The 17,128-nt window shown below is 36.2% G+C and overlaps 3 protein-coding genes across 5 annotated transcripts; 1 reads left to right on the top strand and 2 right to left on the bottom strand.

Moving 5' to 3' along the window:
- On the top strand, positions 1 to 2,265 carry LOC146168873 (synaptosomal-associated protein 29-like). Of its 2 annotated transcripts, none has more exons than XM_083383599.1 (4): positions 1 to 617; positions 1,037 to 1,233; positions 1,350 to 1,531; positions 1,802 to 2,265. In XM_083383599.1, exons 1-4 carry the CDS (start codon positions 405 to 407, stop codon positions 1,966 to 1,968), a joined length of 759 nt encoding a protein of 252 aa, XP_083239725.1. In that variant the 5' UTR covers positions 1 to 404; the 3' UTR covers positions 1,969 to 2,265. The 2 variants fall into 2 exon arrangements, with proteins under 2 accessions (XP_083239725.1, XP_083239732.1); XM_083383606.1 differs by having other exon boundaries at positions 9 to 617; positions 1,353 to 1,531.
- A 163-nt stretch (positions 2,266 to 2,428) lies between these two features.
- Positions 2,429 to 4,329, bottom strand: LOC146168872 (U3 small nucleolar RNA-interacting protein 2-like). 2 transcript variants are annotated; one of them, XM_083383479.1, is made up of 2 exons: positions 3,481 to 4,329; positions 2,429 to 3,405 (listed from the first exon to the last, which is right to left on the bottom strand). In XM_083383479.1, the coding sequence occupies exons 1-2, from the start codon at positions 4,327 to 4,329 to the stop codon at positions 2,929 to 2,931; spliced, it is 1,326 nt and encodes a 441-aa protein (XP_083239605.1). In that variant the 3' UTR covers positions 2,429 to 2,928. The 2 variants fall into 2 exon arrangements, with proteins under 2 accessions (XP_083239605.1, XP_083239614.1); XM_083383488.1 differs by having other exon boundaries at positions 3,250 to 3,400.
- A 1,443-nt stretch (positions 4,330 to 5,772) lies between these two features.
- On the bottom strand, positions 5,773 to 7,424 carry LOC146168871 (actin-related protein 5-like). The gene has a single exon (XM_083383409.1). The coding sequence runs from the start codon at positions 7,273 to 7,275 to the stop codon at positions 5,773 to 5,775; it is 1,503 nt and encodes a 500-aa protein (XP_083239535.1). The 5' UTR covers positions 7,276 to 7,424.
- Positions 7,425 to 17,128: the final 9,704 nt, after the last annotated feature.

Genomic DNA, 17,128 nt, shown 5'->3' with positions numbered 1-17,128 from the left:
TTATGAGGTCATGCATTAACAGATTTAAATTAGGCATACTTTTTTAACACCTAAATTACATTGTTATTTCATTTTAGGCCTGAACAGTATAAAGGTTAATTATGTTTTTTTGTTGTTTAACGCTTCTACGTTTTTTTAGGTTAATTTCTACGTACATAACTGAAGAAGTGTCACCTAAACGCTAACCCACACCCTATCCCAAAAAATGTGCGTTGTGGTGTTTGTAGACCATGTTTTGTGTTACTTTAGAAAGTAACTACTCGTAGAACTCTGAAATTTGGATGTGATCAATAACAAAACAGCTTTGAACATTTATACTTTTATAACCTCTAATCCTATATATTTGGAACTATTTGAACTGCCTTAATATATGTTATGCTCTTAGATTTTTTACTAAACTTATAATGTCTGGAAACCGTTGGTTGGACGATGATGATGTACAGCCCACTGCAAAAGAAAGCAGTCGATGGGATGATAACGACTTTGAAGATTTTGATCCCAACAGGGACTACCTTACTCAAACTGTTGAGCGAAAACAAGATAACATGTATGAAAGTACAATGCGTTCACTTCAAGCTATAGATGAGTCAGAAAGGATTGGAGTAGCAACTGGCGAGGTGTGTTTTATTTATATTTACGGGACACCTGCTCAATATTACTTTTCATTCTTGTTTTAATTTGGTTGCATTGGAAACTGTGTATATTGTACGGAGAGATTAAGCAGCTTAAATTTGTATGGCCATAATAAAGATACTGCTAAAATGTTTGCAGTTTGAATGAATTACTATTAAAAGCATGAAAAATTTTCTGCATTTGTTGACTTGCACATCTGAACATTTTTTTTTCAAAATACAAGGCTACAGCCACAACTAAGTATGTATGAAGTAATATTAACCTTATGAGAATAAGCTTTCTAACCTAGGTAACTTGTTACCTTAATATTTTACCCAAAATAATTCAAACATTACGCTGCCTTTAATAGTAACTGAACATATTTTTACAAATTATATAAATCTTAATATTTTAAAAAACACAGGAACTTGTTAGACAAGGAGAAGTACTAAATAGAACTGAGAAAAAACTGGATAAGATGGAACAGGATTTAAAAGAAAGCGACCGGCACTTAAGAAGCATAAAAAGCATTTGGGGAGCCTTTGTAAATAAATTTAGCAAAGAACCCCCACCCACTCCAACTGTTCCAGATGAACCAACCAAACGAAGCAATGCACAAAGGTTAACATGTTTCATGTTTTAATGAACACAAATCAAGCTAGCTGAAATTAATAAGATATGTTTAAAACTTAAGATAACTTAAAATAAAGAAGCTATATATTGTTGTTTGCTTCAAGTAGCTCTTTGCAAAACGCCATGACAACATCTGATCTATCGTATGACCAAAGAAATGCAGCATCCTTTCACCCAGTTCTGGAAAGACAGGAACAATCCCGACAGCGATTCAACGAGCCTGGGAGTTCTTATGAACAAAGTAGACCCCAAAATGACAAAATGCAAAAAGTGGAAGAAAATCTAGGTAAGACACAACATGCAACAAATTACCAATTGGGAGAACAATGTTTATCGTTGCTGCTATTTTAGTTCATGATAATTACCATCATAACAGTTACTTAAATTGATTACAGAAATGTCACAAACCCATTGGGGCTGCAGCCAACCTGACTTTGTTTATATGAGATGATAGCTTGCTTTAATTTTCTACTGTAGTACAAATACAATGCTTACAGCTGGCTCATGGTTGACTGGTTTTCCAAATAAAGTATTTATCTTTAAATCTTTTTCACAGATTTGATGAGCCAAGGTCTGTCCAGATTAAAGGGACTTGCGACAGGAATGCATGAAGAAATGGAGGCACAGGACCCAGTAATTGAAAGGCTACACCAAAAAACCACTAGGGTTGATGACAAAATTCATGCCACTAACAAACAAATGATCAAATTAAATCACAGTTGATTTTGGACTTGCTAAATTTTTTCATTTAATATTTGTAAAATTGTGTTTTTATGTCTCAACTATTTTACCGCAATATTGAGATATTCAAAAGAAATAATGTGTACACAGAATGAAATATAAGTGTAAGGACTATAAATGTTAAATTTTGCCATTACATTTGCCATTGTTTCAAGAACCCCACCCACTTTTATTGGTAAATGATGAACACTACTATATGCAAAGATAGATAACCTAGACAGAGTATGTGATGCTTTTTCATTTGTGTGTGTTTGTTTTCAATACTGGTTTGCATTTTTATGTCAAACAATATCAACTACTTCAGATGTATTTCTATACCACGTAAAGCAGGGAACATGTTCAGCTAAGGAAGCGATAAAAGCCAAATTTTCTTGATTTTATTTCCATGAAAGCCATATTATATTTTTTTAACATCTAGTTATAGGTTGGCACAGAATAGTAAATTGAGCAGGGCTGTTTATTTTGTTCTGATTTGAAGGACAGAACATGCTATGTACCAAAAATGAATTAGCTAAGTTTGCACAACTTTGATTACAGAATTCCGCTAAAAGAATAGAACCTTTTGGATACTAAGAGATTCCTCTTAACGGGATAGCAGTCTCACAAAACAAATAGGATTCCCACGAAGCGCTGAAAATTTGCTACTATGTATAACAAAAAAGAAAATAAGTTAGGAAAGGGCTGTGGTCGCGTGAAATTTTATTTGGGACTATGCTAAGAACTGATAGCTTAGACTTTTCTGCAAGCAACATTCTTTTTTCAAAAGAGCCTTATGGCGCCACAAAAAGAGTCATAGGTTCCCGACCACAGACCTAATGCATACCCAGCATTGTACTGTAAAAAAATCTAAATTGCAATAAATAATAAAACTCACATAAACGTCACACATGTTTAATTGATATTTATTTTGATCATTTTAATTACACAAACTGCTACTATTTATTAGTTTACGTTGTTCAGTGGTATGACAAGGGTACTGTTTCTAGCCTCCTTTAAAGACCACCACCTTCCTAATTTATGTTCTTGACCAACCGCCGCAACAAGAAATCTACCATTTTTGGTAAAACGTAGGTCATTAACAAATCCCTGCACAGGTATGATAAATAATGGAGTCATTTTAAGAAACTTTTCACCACATTTCCATAAACGAATAAAACCATCACAGGAACCAGTTGCAACAAGATCGGAGTTGGGTAAGCCAGCCACCGATGAAATCCAATTAGCCAATCCATGTTTTTGCCCATGTGCATTTCGAATCACTACAATTGGTTTCTTTTTCATGATACTCCATATGCACACAGAGCCATCATCTGACCCAGATATCATGTACTCTTCGTTAATAAAACGGACACAGTCAATAGACCCTGTGTGGCCATGATAGAGCAGTTGAGACTCCTCAACTATTTTCCAGATCCTAACCTGAAAGCAAACAAAATTATTTGTATTAAATACTGTAGATGTTGTTGTACAATTTAAATGGCAATAAAAACTTACACTTCCATCCCTGCCACCACAGCTTGCACACCTCTCCCTTGTTAGACTATCACAAGCCTGCACAGCCTCCTGGTGGCCATACAGGGTTTCCACATAACCCATTATGTCTAGATCCCAAACCTTTACAGTACGGTCATGTGAAGAACTAAAAAGCTGATGGGAGTTTAAGCGGAAGGCCAATCCGGATATTGAGTCTCTATGGCCTTTAAAAGTGTGAATATGCTGCATTGTTTCTGGGTTCCAGATAAATATTAATTTGTCTTTTCCAGCAGATGCAAGAAATTTAAAGTCAGTTGTTAATGACAAACTAAATATGTCACAAGAGTGTGCTTTCTGATTGCTACTCGATCTTACACTTTTAACAGTAGCCAGCTTTGAATATGTCTTCAGGCACCACTTAATAATAGAACGATCTTTTGAAGCAGTAAACATAAAGTTATTGTCACTTGATACAGTCAGGCATGTTACTGACAGTTTGTGACCTTTTAATCTCTTGATTTGCTCCTCGTCAGGTTGAACACAAAGGTGAGCGATTTTTCTTTGTAGTCTTCCAGCCTGTTCTAAAACGTCTTCCTTCAATTTATCTCCAACAAAATCCTTCCCTTCCTCGTCACTTCCTTCCTGAAGTGTGCGAAGCTGATCCAAATATTTCTTGGTTAGCCTCATTTTCTTCTCCTGGGCTGTCTCGTCATTGTCAGATTCCGAATCAGGTAAATTAGGAGGGAGAGGCTCAGAGTCGTCCAGCTCTGAATCACTTGATATTTCATCTGGATCCCTCATGTGACGCTTGGCATGAAATGGCTTTGCTTTTGCCATTGCTTGACGTTTTTTGGGCCTTGTTTGAACCATTTTTTTGTATTCTTAACTTAATCTGTTATACAAGCTTAAAAAATGAAATATTAAAATAAAACAGTTACATGTCAAAAATCCTAATATGACATATAGGATATATACTTACAATTATAGAATTAAAATAATGTTTACTATGCACCAAAGATATATATTTTGCATAACAAAATCAGTTGTGGTTGACATTATTATAACATTTAACTTTCATTTTGCACAAATTTATGTGTATGCTTTGTTGCAAAGCATTAAGTAAAAGGCTTAAACCTTAACAAAACAAGCTTATAATTATTATTAATCATGCAAATTGTGGTTCAAAGTACAACTGAACATAAAGGAAGTCCCGTGAATAGGGATGTTCAAAGTAGAATCCCAAGGTATTCTAGAATAATAGGTTTCGAATGTAGAATAACGAATCCAGAATCCTAGTATATTTTTATTAAATTATTTAACCTCGATTTTGTTTGGGGAAGGGATTAATCTTAATCCACCCTCCTACAGGGCCCACAATCACAGCAATAAATCGCCCAAACAATTTTCTAACATGTGTACATTATAATAAAAAAATCTCCCATATGTTTAACATTCTTAACAACTGTCGTTTGAAGCAGTTGTGTAAACTGTAATATGTCAACTGTCCAGGTTTTTGCCAAAACTTATATTTTTGCCAATAGTGAGTACAATGCAACACTGCACAAGTCTTAAGCAATTCAGTCCTGTTTTTTCAAGCATTGTTGGGTCTTAGTACTTATTTTTTTACTAATGTGATCTGTTATGCAGTCAAATAATGTACTTCAAAGAATACAAAGTTACTATTGACTTAACGAATTCTTGACAATTACACTGCGCATAACTGCATAACCTCGCTGAATATTGGCCTAAAGTTGACCTTAAGAAACCCTATAGCGTATTTTGTGGACGGCCAGTACGTTTTACAACGTAATGTTACTTTTGCAACTTAACGCATTTAGGTAAATTGCGAATTCCACACCAGACATTACACGTTGACCGCTCGCCCAATAACGCTTGATTGACACTTAATTATTAGACGAACGTTATTGCGAGACGCCGTAATTGGTCGCCCGAATAACGCTGACGCTGCATTACCAGGTTACATTTAAAGCAAGCACTGCAAATTGGTCGCCGCAACTTACCACATGCGTTTGTGCAATTAGGCGCAACAATCCGCGGTAAAACATTAAATTATATCGGTTCCAATTACCCGAAATAAACGGCAGAATTGGATTCGAATCCCATCTGGATTTGAATCCAAGGATTCGATATTCTACTTTGAACATCCCTACCCGTGAATCAGAACACTTACTGTATAGGTATTTTGTGCTAGTTAACATAACAAGAATTGTAATTTTATTGCAAACAAAACAGCTTTATGGTAGTTATTAGCGACATGTAACACACCAGCCATAAAATAATATCAAATAAAAATTAGTTTCTTAAACATACTCTGTTAGAAAATTGATGTGCTTTAAAATAATCAGGACCGTGCTCTTCATATTCTTGCTTAGTTACAAATAAACTTTGGTTTGAAACATCCGAAGCCCACTTCGCAGCACCTCTCCAGGCATCTAATAAAGGATTGCCTGCTTGGTGAACCAGTATCTTTGAATTAAAGGGCCTAACTTGTTGTAGGTCACAGGATATACGAGAATGAAAACCATTGGTACAAGATGTTCCTCCAGTTAAGAATACATTTTCAGCCATAGTTTGCTGCACATCTGTGGGATAGCAATTTAAAACAGTGTTAATGCATTCGCTTATTCCCTGTTGATCATAACCTACCAATGACGGTTGAAACAAAATCTCAGGGACTTGTTGCTTTTCGACCCCAAGCCTGAACTTACTTTCTTGAAAATTGGAAATTGACTCAGATTTGTATTGAGCATCCATCTCAAGCTGTATTTCATCAACATTTTCCTGAAGAGATTTTGCATATTCTTTAAGAGAGCATATGTCTTTACAGCCAAGATCACAGGAAGCCCTTACAGCACCTTCAGGATTATCATGTTCAATTTCCAATACACATTCAACTTCATAAAGCTTGTATTCCGCTTGCTTTAGTTTCTTTTCAAGATTGAGTGGGTAAACTTGCAAGTTTTGAGGTTTAGATGTAGAGTAACGCATGTTGAAGTTAACAACAGTTGAATGGTCACTACAGTACGCAATATCAGACCATTTTTTAATATTGTCATTGTAAGATTCTGCAACACTACAAAATTCATGGATAAGAGTCTCCATTCGGCTTAATGTAAACTCCCCTATAAACTGTGGTTGCCTGTATTGTAGTAACCACTGTAAATATGCAGAACAATTGTATCCACCCAGGTTCATACGTAAACTGTTTACAACATCAGGTTTGCCATTGACAAGTGGAAGAACATGGGTGCTTTGAAAACCAACAGACACAACCAAACCTGTTGTGCTTGTATCATCTTTGGCGTTGTATGCACAACTAAACAGACTGTCAATTCCATAAGCCACACTTGGTACAGAGTATGCTTCAAACAGCAATTCAGACATGCTTTTACGGCAATTAGAAGGATTCGCGACTGGTTCAGTCACAACAATAGAATGTGGCACAGATCCTTCAGTGTCTATACCCAGGTGCTGGAAAGCATAGTCAAACAATGTTTCTTGTACTAAAAAATTAACTACAACATTAAAATCAAATGGACTCCTGATCATCCATCTTACAGCCTCAATATCTTGAATGTCATTGCCTACAAGCAGATCCCAATCTTGTTCTTTACGGTTTGCCCTATTTTTTGCAATAACATTTTTAAAAATTAGTTCTGGTATAGAAGATGTTGACCAGCCTACACGGCTTTGATATGAGCCATTATCAATAATAATTGGAATGTCAGTACCACATTTATTAGAGTAATCACAAATAATATCTTGTTTTGGCTTAGCGTCTTTGAGTGTGTACATTTTTGGATCAACTCTGTATATCAAATCTTTCAAGTTGAAAGTTTTTGTACTTTTCGACTATGTTCTTTTTTATTAGGAGTTGTTGCTGTAGGGATTTCAGAAGTTCTTCTTGTTCAGACTTGGTGTTGTTTATGCCCTTTGCAGCTTCTATATCCTGTTGTGCTTGCTTTATTTTCTCTTTAAATTCTATTACTTTGTGACTTAAATTTTCAATGTCCCGCCCTGCTTCAAGGCGACTTAAAATTTCATGGATGTCTTGAAGAAAACAAATTTCAAAAGGAATTCTGTCCTTGTCTTCATCAACGCTACTCATTTTATTTCATACTTTTCAACAAATCAATTGCAAATTATCTGCCAACTCTACAAAAATTAATAATTTGTGATGCTATTCTTTTGTAAGATAAAAACTGGCTATGGACACCTCTTTAGCACCAAAGTTTCACTGGAAAAGTGTTAGCCTGAAGTTGTAATAATTAACAAACAAAAAAGTAATTTGAGCATATTTTTTTACGAAAGAGGCTATTTACACAACACTAAATTAGTTCAAATTAAAATATAAAATACTTTGTTACCGTACAAGTTAACTTTCTCTTTGCACAAATGCTAAATGTATAGTATTATAGAGGAAACTTACAAACAGAGATATAACGCGGTTATTTTAAAAATTCTGTGTTGAATTGATTCGAATTGCTATTGCTACTGTTTTGAAAAGCAAAAATACCAAGCACGTGGTTATTTTGAGTTTTCCGCTTGATTTAATGCTATTCATGTGTAACAGCTTTTTAGGGTTTTATTTTAGAATACTAATTTAATTGTTCTAGTAAGCAAGTAGCCGCGTGCCAAATTATCATGTAAGACCGTAAACCAGTGGTTCTTAACCAAGGTTCGAGCTTTTTCAAGGGTTCGGCGAGAACGTCCTCTGGAACATAAATGCTGTTATTTCAAGCTAAATTCGAATCTTTTTTTATGTGCCAAGGTGTCATGTAACATTGTTAATTGAAAATTTGGCCAATTTAACCTATATAAATGCAAGTTTATAATTTGAATATGCCCAGTTTCAGCTGCTAGGAGGAAGAAACGAATACTGAGCGAAAACTTGGGGTTCGACGAACGCTTGTAGAATAGCATAGGGGTTCGACAGGTCCCCAAAGGTTAAGAACCACTGCCGTAAACTGTTTGGGGGCCGCTCAAAATCCTGTCGCGGTCCAGCCCGCGGCCGTGTGGTGCCCGCCGTGGCCCAACAAAGCTAGTTTCGCCTATTTTAACTGTAGACGTAAGTGCAAAAAAAAATTCCTGTCTTTCGAAAATCTGTGTATTATATGGGCCAAAAATTTATTTTCGGGACATATGTTGATTTCGCCGTTAAAAGATTCAGACCGAATTTTGTCCGAAGGTTTATAGAAAAAGTATAAATCGTATAATTCTCAATTTTTTAGACAGGACGTAGAGTGGTATGTAAGTGTGCATAAAAGGTTTATGAGTCTGCATGCACCCTTAGGGGCCTTCGAATGGGTGACAAAAACTAATATATTGTGACGTCTCGTTTTAGCTCTCTGTAGCTATCGACTCCCGTCTAACGGTAGAAAAATTTCAATACAGAACTCCTTCATATTTGCTTGCTTTGTCCAGCTCAGGAAGACGAAGCGACAGGGTGCCTGCTGCGCTTTATTGTCCCGTGCGCGAGACTTTCATTGTGCGGAGTCGCCTAAAAGTGGGCGCGTGCGACTTGCCTTTTAAAAAGATGCTTCTCTTAGTAAAAAAATTATGTAGGCTATTGCTTTTACGAAACAACATATTTTACCGCCGCAAATTTAAATGCGAAATCTGGTGGCAGTGTACCCCTCTCTGTTTGCACCTGTTTCGCATGTTACTCTAATCAAACATATAAACCACAGGCCTACACAACTTAAAATTGTACAAGGGCGCAGCATGTAAACACCAAGTTGAATGTATTATTAGGGGCGATGTTACAAAGCTACGTCATAACATATGTGGCGTCATACAAAAATAAATCTTAAGAACACTGCGTTTATTTGGTTTAAATTGGCAAAATTTTCGATTTACAAGGAGGGCGTATTATATAGGCACATAAAATAGTTTTGTATATAGCTCGAAACAGTCGAAACAATAGATTTAAAGTCTGTTTTAACAGTGATTGCTCGGACCAAGCCATGGTAAAAATTTACCGAGTAAAAGTTTGCAAAAGTATAGCAAACCATATAGGCATTAAACCATTTTAAGCGAATGAATAAATTTGCTTTTAAACATGTTAGCAGGCCAAATTTTAATAACATGGCCGTACTTGTACACATTACCTACGTAAATTGTATTTATAAAATGTATTATATGTAACGCCGTGTAACGGTCATTCTCCTAATACTATTTGAACCCCTTTCACATCAAACCATCAGTTAGGTGGAGAAATTTTCGGCCCATATCTGTTTTTGCTTGCTGAAACAAGTTAACGAAACCAGAGAACATGTAACGAATAAATTAAACCACTAAACAAAGTGAAATTAATAATACTTGGAAGTAACCCTGGTAAACATCGCTATTTATAACGGCCCACTAACAGAAAATTTATTTTGAAATAAAAACAAAAAAACAAAAAACAAAACAAGCCCTGAGAATATAGGACTACTCCCTTACAAAATATATAACAACCGCGACCCCGTCTAGTTTTCTAGTGTTTTGATAATTTTGATATATGGTTTAGTACAAAGACAAGGTCGTGTGTTTCTAATCACACCTTCGAAACTGACATTTTGGCCAACTTAAACAATATAGAAGCGATTTTCGCTCTTTGTACCTTCGGAATGTTACTTCTTTGCGACGTGACATTTTTAACTATGGAACGCTACGGTTTTACGAAACTTTTTGTCGTCAGGTTATATTGTAACTTTGTGACGTCCTACCTCAAACAACAAAGAAATAAAAACTGTATCTATAATTATTTGAGCCTATATTCATCGTTGCTGCACTTTGCCTAATTCACACTGTAGGCTACATAAAACTACGGTTTGAATAGTCCTATAGACGTTCATTTATAAATACAAAGTAGCCTAATAGATTGGCAATATAGCGCACCTAATTTTAATGTTTCCAAAAACCAAAATTGGGACGGTTTAAGAAAACGTTACAAAAACAACGACCAAAATATAGGTCGATTTTGGTCCTATAATAAATTGAAACTTGTCTTGTTATGTGTTTTACGTTCTAAACGAGGGATGTTCAACCTGTGGCCCGGGCCAAATGCGGCCAGACGAGTGAAAATATTTAGGCTGTGACAGGCTATAACAAGGATGGCGAACCACTGACCCGCGGGTCACGAAGTGACCCACCACCAGATTTTTTATGACCCACTTGGCTCTCTAGAAATACCAAAACGTTATCAATCATTTTCAGGAAATGATAAATGTAAAAAACAATTCTTCGGTAAATAGCACTATATTGTTTAAATCAGGGCTGCCTAATCTGTGGGTCGTGCAAAAGGGTTTTAGTGGTGATGAACATAGGCCTACATTAACTGCACTTCAACAAGTGCGTGTAGAAAACAGACAACTAAAATCATTTCGTTTATCGCTGTTAAACAGTGGTCGGCAAACTGTGGGCCGCAGGGCCATTTTTAGTGGGCCGCGGGTTACTTTTGAATAGCTTGGTGTTATTATGTAGTTGTGGGCCGCCACAACTGATAGCCGTACATTCATTACACTTTATTTAAAAAATTAGTGTGGCATATCCTTTTTAAATTGGCTCATCTTGGAAAGGCTCATGTGCTGAATGTATCCTGAGAGCCTAGCTGTCAAACTATATTTTTTTTGCCAACTTTAACTGTATGTAAACGCCCAATTTTTCGCGCATCGCGCGTATATTCTTCTTTTATATTATGTTTTACATTATGGCATGGCAGTGTTTTGGGCTCAAAGCGCCGTGAAATATTTCACCTTAAAACCAAATATCCTGAATCCGCCACTGTTTTCGTAGTTTTACGTGGTTGGCCTTTAATATTTTGAAAACAGTACTTTGGACCGCGACAAAACAAGTTTGTCGACCACTTCTGTAAAACGTAAAGGGTGGCGGGAAATCAAGAACTCGCAGACTAAAAATTGTGCATACCCTGTTATCATGCTGAAAACCTTTCTGCTGAACTCCTGTAATCCCATAAAAAATGCTACAGCATTTTTTAACTGTCGATATCTAAACATAATAAAATGAAAAGGTTCGGCAGTCGGCAGAGTTTTCGGCAGTTCGCGTTTTAGGGAGACACAGACTCAGCAACGTGGCTCATGTTAGGGAGACAGACAGAGCAACCGTGGCTCATTTTGCTCCCTCTTAAGCGAGTCGCCGAGCAAGTGGGAAAGTGAAAGAAACTCGTGTGCTCCCAGACAGAAAATAATTTGTTTCTTTCTATGAGAGAAAGTCGCGCATCTCAAGCGAGCGCCGTCGCAAACCGGTTACGGGTGAGCAACTTTTATTTTTAAGGCGTTTGTAAGCAATTCTGGATCGATGAATGTCGCTACATATTTTGTTGCTGTGTATAAAAAAACGTGTGAAAAGAGTAATTTAATTTCAATCCTTATAAGTCAAGGGACGACCAGCGCTTTGGTGTAAATAATAGGCTCAAGGCAAAAAACATAACATGTTATGAAATTTATTGTAACCGAACGTGTGCAACGTTCCAAGTAAAGACTTAAGCTTAAAAATTTTAGCAGTATATTCAACCACGCAAAATTTAGACAGAGTTTGCAAAACATCGCATTTGTTGTCGCAATTTAAACATTAAGCAGATTTACTTTTCAAACGAGGTTCTCTTTCGTTGGACGTTAAATACTGCTACCACACGGGTCGTATACTAAACATACTCTGAAAAAACATCAGGAAACCTAAACGTATATCGTACAACAAGCCTTCCCAGCTTGTGATGTTGATTGAGCCAAAGTCTAATGACTTCTTACAATGGGTTTATACTGAAGCATGCGTGTAATTGCAAGTCTCATTAAACTAATTTGCCTCGGCAATCAACCTCACTATTACTTCAATAAGTATTGCTGTTGTCTGATTACAATTCCGCACAGTTTGTGTTGGCTATTATGGGCAAACCGGCTAATGCCGGCAAGCACAACCACTCACTGTATTGACTAGACAAGACTGGATTGATATAACGCGCTGCTTATAACAAGGTGAAAATTTGCATGAAAAATTGCGACATTTTACAGCAGCATACTTCTCAAAAAGGTGCGGAAGTTTTTACCTGGCGATTACTCACTGTGAAACGTGCCGAGAGACATTTCACAGGCGGCGAAAAGCGGAAATAATAAGTCATAATATACATTAATCATATGTGAAAGAGCCTGACTCTTGGGTCTCAAGCGGCAGCAAAAACAGAGGATGCTTTTAGTAAAAGGCGAGCAAGAATGACAGAATCATAAATCATAACATATTTGATAAATGCACAGATTATATAAACGTTTAAAATATTCAATTAACCTATAAATTTACCCCTGTCACTACAATACACGCAATACTTAACAGAGGTCGCGAAATATTGCGTTCATTGCAGCGTTTTCCTTAACATTCTTCTATGAGGCATTAAGACACTTACACAGAACAAAGAATTAGATCTTTAGAGCCACACAGTTAAGTCGAAGAATAAAACACGCCATTCCGCTTTCACATTAATGTCGCTTTCACACAGGCTGTGGGGTGTTACTCTGATTGTGGGCAAGCATAAGTTAACCGATTTTAGGCCCACGATATGACATGATTTGATATTTTTATTTAGTGTCACGCAGTAGAAACGTTTTATAAGCATTTTGTTTAACGCGATAAAATTCAGGTAGACTTCGTACATTATGATGGTAAATATTCTATTTAACCTGGGCAACGCTGGGGGGTTGTATTAATTTTTAGGCTGTGTCTGTATAAAATCTTGTCTCGGTATAAAATTATGCATATTTAGAAAATGAGCAAAAAAATAGGTACTGATCTGTTATTTGAGTTTATATATGTGCGTTATGATAAGCAGTTTAACAAAACTTGGAAAGAAAATATCCGAGTAAAAATGCAAAAAATTCCGCTTTGTGTCATCCGGTTTTACTCGACAAAAATCATCAACAACAAAAACATATGGTAAAAAAGAAATTCGCGAAAAAAATGATTTGTTGTGCCCCTTGTAGTGTTTAGCTGAGCTTAAACACCTCACCCTCATCTTTGTTTAATACAACATTGTTGTTATTGAAGAACCATGGTTTAACTTACTTAGTCGCCGGCTGGTTGTTTTACGTCACAATATGTCCAAACATATAATATTAAATGAAAAAAAAACATAATCTAAGCGAGCTGCTGCGAACATCGTTATCGGGTAACACTAATTTACGGAATGATGCATGGTCGGAACGCTCACAGTATTATTATTAAATATAATAACACTTGACCCACCTTCACCCAAACGCTAACCCCCACCCTAACTCAAATAGTGTGCGTTGGTTTAATAATTGTTTTTTCGGGGTAACACTTAAATTATTGAGTGTTCCGACCATTCATCATTCCGGAAATTAGTATTACCCTTTTAAACTAATTTGAATTAAATTTCTTATCAAGCAAATACGCTAGTTTTAATTTAAATGTTAGTCCAGAACTAGTTAAGCTAAATATCTTGCTGTGTAGGAAAAGATTTCACATCAGAAAAGCATAAAGGCGCATGGCATGCGGATCTTATTCATATTTGATAATTTTTTGTTAGATTGTTAATTAATTTATATGTCGTCGCTTGTTAGTTATAAGTAAAAGTGGCGCAGGTCTGGCTAGAATCTTACCACATTGTCGCCCAGGTTTAAACTGCTAACATTATTTTGGTCGGTTAAAAGTAATGTTGTATTTACATTCTTCTGACCGTTTCAATTTTAACAACTCGTTTCGTTCCTGGGCGCTGGTCTAGAATCCTACCACAATAATTCATCAGGGTTGGTAGCCGAGGTCGCATATACGGGCGTTTATGTCGCATATACGGGCGCTTGTAGGTCGCATATACGGGCGGAGATGTCGCATATACGGGCGTTCGCATAATGTCGCATATACGGGCGAATTTCTCTACCGAACATACTGTGTGGTGTAAGGCGTCGGAATGGCGTTCTATCAAATTTTAGTAGGCCATTATGAAGTGTTTGTGTTGCCTGACAGTTATGACGTCATATCATGTCTTCATCGTGACGTCACACTCATCAAGTGCTGTAGTAAATAGCTCATATTTGGCTAGGTCGCATATACGGGAGTTCGCATAATGTCGCATATACGGGCGAATTTCTCTACTGAACATACTGTGTGATTTAAGGCGTCAAAACGGCGTTCGAATGAATTTTAGTTGACCATTATAAAATGTTTGTGTTGCCTGACAGTTATAACGTCATATTATGTCTTCATAATTACGCCACACTAATCTAGTGGTGTAGTAAATTACCATACTGTAATACTGACGGTCCTAACGATTCTTGCTAACAAAATACAGCAGCTGCCAATTAACACACTCAAAATACATTTGTATTGGATAAATAAAAAATATAAACAAAACTATAAAACAAGACTATAAATTAGCAAACGGTTTATATAAGGTTATTTTGTTACATCATACATTCGATTTTTGTTCTGGTAATGTATTTCACATTTTGCTTGATTTCTTGTCGGTTAGCTGACCGTCATAAAATATGGCTTTGTCTCCATGGTAAATTTCGATATACAGCGAGCCAATCCAAAATTTGGCAGCAAAATCGTATAATCTTTTATTTAAAGAAAACAATTACCAAACAAATACTGTAAAACGTAAAATAAAATACCGCGAAATCCAAAAAAGAACGCAACGATATTGCAATAATAATAGTATATACTCACTTGCGGGAGGCTATTTGTATGTTTAAAACAACAGATAAGTAAATGAAAAATAAATAACAGGCGTAGTATATATCAAACTAGATTTTTTCATTAAACACAGTGTTTCTACTGAGGACCGCGACTGAAGTGACAAGAAGGATTAGGAACATAAAAAATGAATTTATTTAATTTTAAGTTAAAAAAATTATTCGAACGCCGTTTTGACGCCTTAAACCACACAGTATGTTCGGTAGAGAGAAATTCGCCCGTATATGCGACATCTCCGCCCGTATATGCGACCAACAACCGCCCGTATATGCGACATAAACGCCCGTATATGCGACCTCGGCTACCAACCCCTCTCCAATAATTTATCAACGCACAATATTTGGGTTAGGGTGTGAGTTAGCGTTTGAGTGTGGGTGGGTTAAGTATTAATTATTTAATAATAATACTTGACCCACCCTAACCCAAATATCTTCCTTCAATCAATATCTAAAAGTTTTGAAATAGTAAGATGATGTTTGGTAATACATTTTTGGCACCACTCTTTAAACTTGATTTTATTAAAAGAGTTATTAAAAATTATACATTGCTTTCCAACTCTGTAGCAACCCTCAAAACAAACAGCCTTTACCCTACCAAGGCCTGTCATTATTACTTAATTCCCTTTCATTATTATTTGGACTCAGTCACAATGTTTTACTGTATTAGTAAAGTGACGTCATCAATTTACAAAGAAAACTTGTATCTTGAGATATTAAATTATTAAAAAGCCCTGATGTTGCATATAAAAATTTCTTTCCAAGCTTTAAATCAGAATATTAATTTGAAAAACCACAACTCAATATGTCATGTGTTCATTTTCATACTAAGAATAGAAATGATTAAATTAATATACAACCAATTTTTTCATGATTGACTTTATTATTTAGGATCTATGCTACCCCTCAGTGCTAACCCAGACAAAATAACCCTGTGTTGAACTTCGTCACGCCTTCTCTGAATTAGTAGCTTGTTTACTGTAATGTTTTTATAAAGTAATCTGTTTGCATATTTCCATTTATCCTGAATGGGCTGTTTATAGGACTGGACTGATTAATCATTTTGACATGTTTTAATTTGTTTATTTAGTAGCACATGCAGGGTTGGGATTTTGCACTAGCCCGCTTACCAATGCAACTGGCGAGTGCATAAGGCAAAATCAGTTGTTGTTGTTGTCAGACTTACTGGACTAAATTTGCGGCAAATTGTGCAACATTTACAATACATGCTTTGCATTTACAAAATTAAGGTTCAAGTGTATTGCAGTTAAATGGTAAAAAGTCCTATGTATTCCTTAGTCTGGTAAACTTCGTTCGAGCAAATGCTAATTGGTAGACTTTACTGGGTTTAACCAATTTTGAAGGTGTCATCTAGGGATGTTCAAAGAAGAATATTGAATCCTTGGATACGAATCCAGATGGGATTTGAATCCAATTCTGCCATTTATTTCGGGTAATTGGAACCGATATAATTTAATGTTTTACCGCGGATTGTTGCGCCTAATTGTACAAACGCGTGTGGTAAGTTGGACTGTCGCTGCGGCGACCAATTTATAGTGCTTGCTTTAAATGTAACCTGGTAGTGCAGTGTCAGCGTTTTTTCGGGTGACCAATTATCGCGTCTCGTTCGTCTAATAACGTTCATCTAATAATTAAGTGTCAATCAAGCGGGCAAGCGATCAACGTGTAATGTCTGGTGTGAAGTTCGCAATTTTCCTAAATGCGTGAAGTTGCAAAAGTTACATTACGTTGTAAAACGTGCTGGCCGTCCACAAAATGCGCTATAGGGTTACTTGAGGTCAACTTTAGGCCAATATTCAGCGAGGTTATGCAGTTATGCGCAGTGTAATTGTCAAGAATTCGTTAAGTCAATAGTAACTTTGTATTCTTTGCAGTACATTATTTGACTGCATAACAGATCACGTTAGTAAAAAAATACGCCCTAA

Source organism: Ascidiella aspersa, chromosome 1 (assembly GCF_963924565.1).
Source record: "Ascidiella aspersa chromosome 1, kaAscAspe10.2, whole genome shotgun sequence".
NCBI lineage: Eukaryota > Metazoa > Chordata > Ascidiacea > Phlebobranchia > Ascidiidae > Ascidiella > Ascidiella aspersa.
The sequence above is the reverse complement of the archived record's forward strand: the minus strand, read 5'-3'. Positions and strand labels throughout refer to the sequence as shown.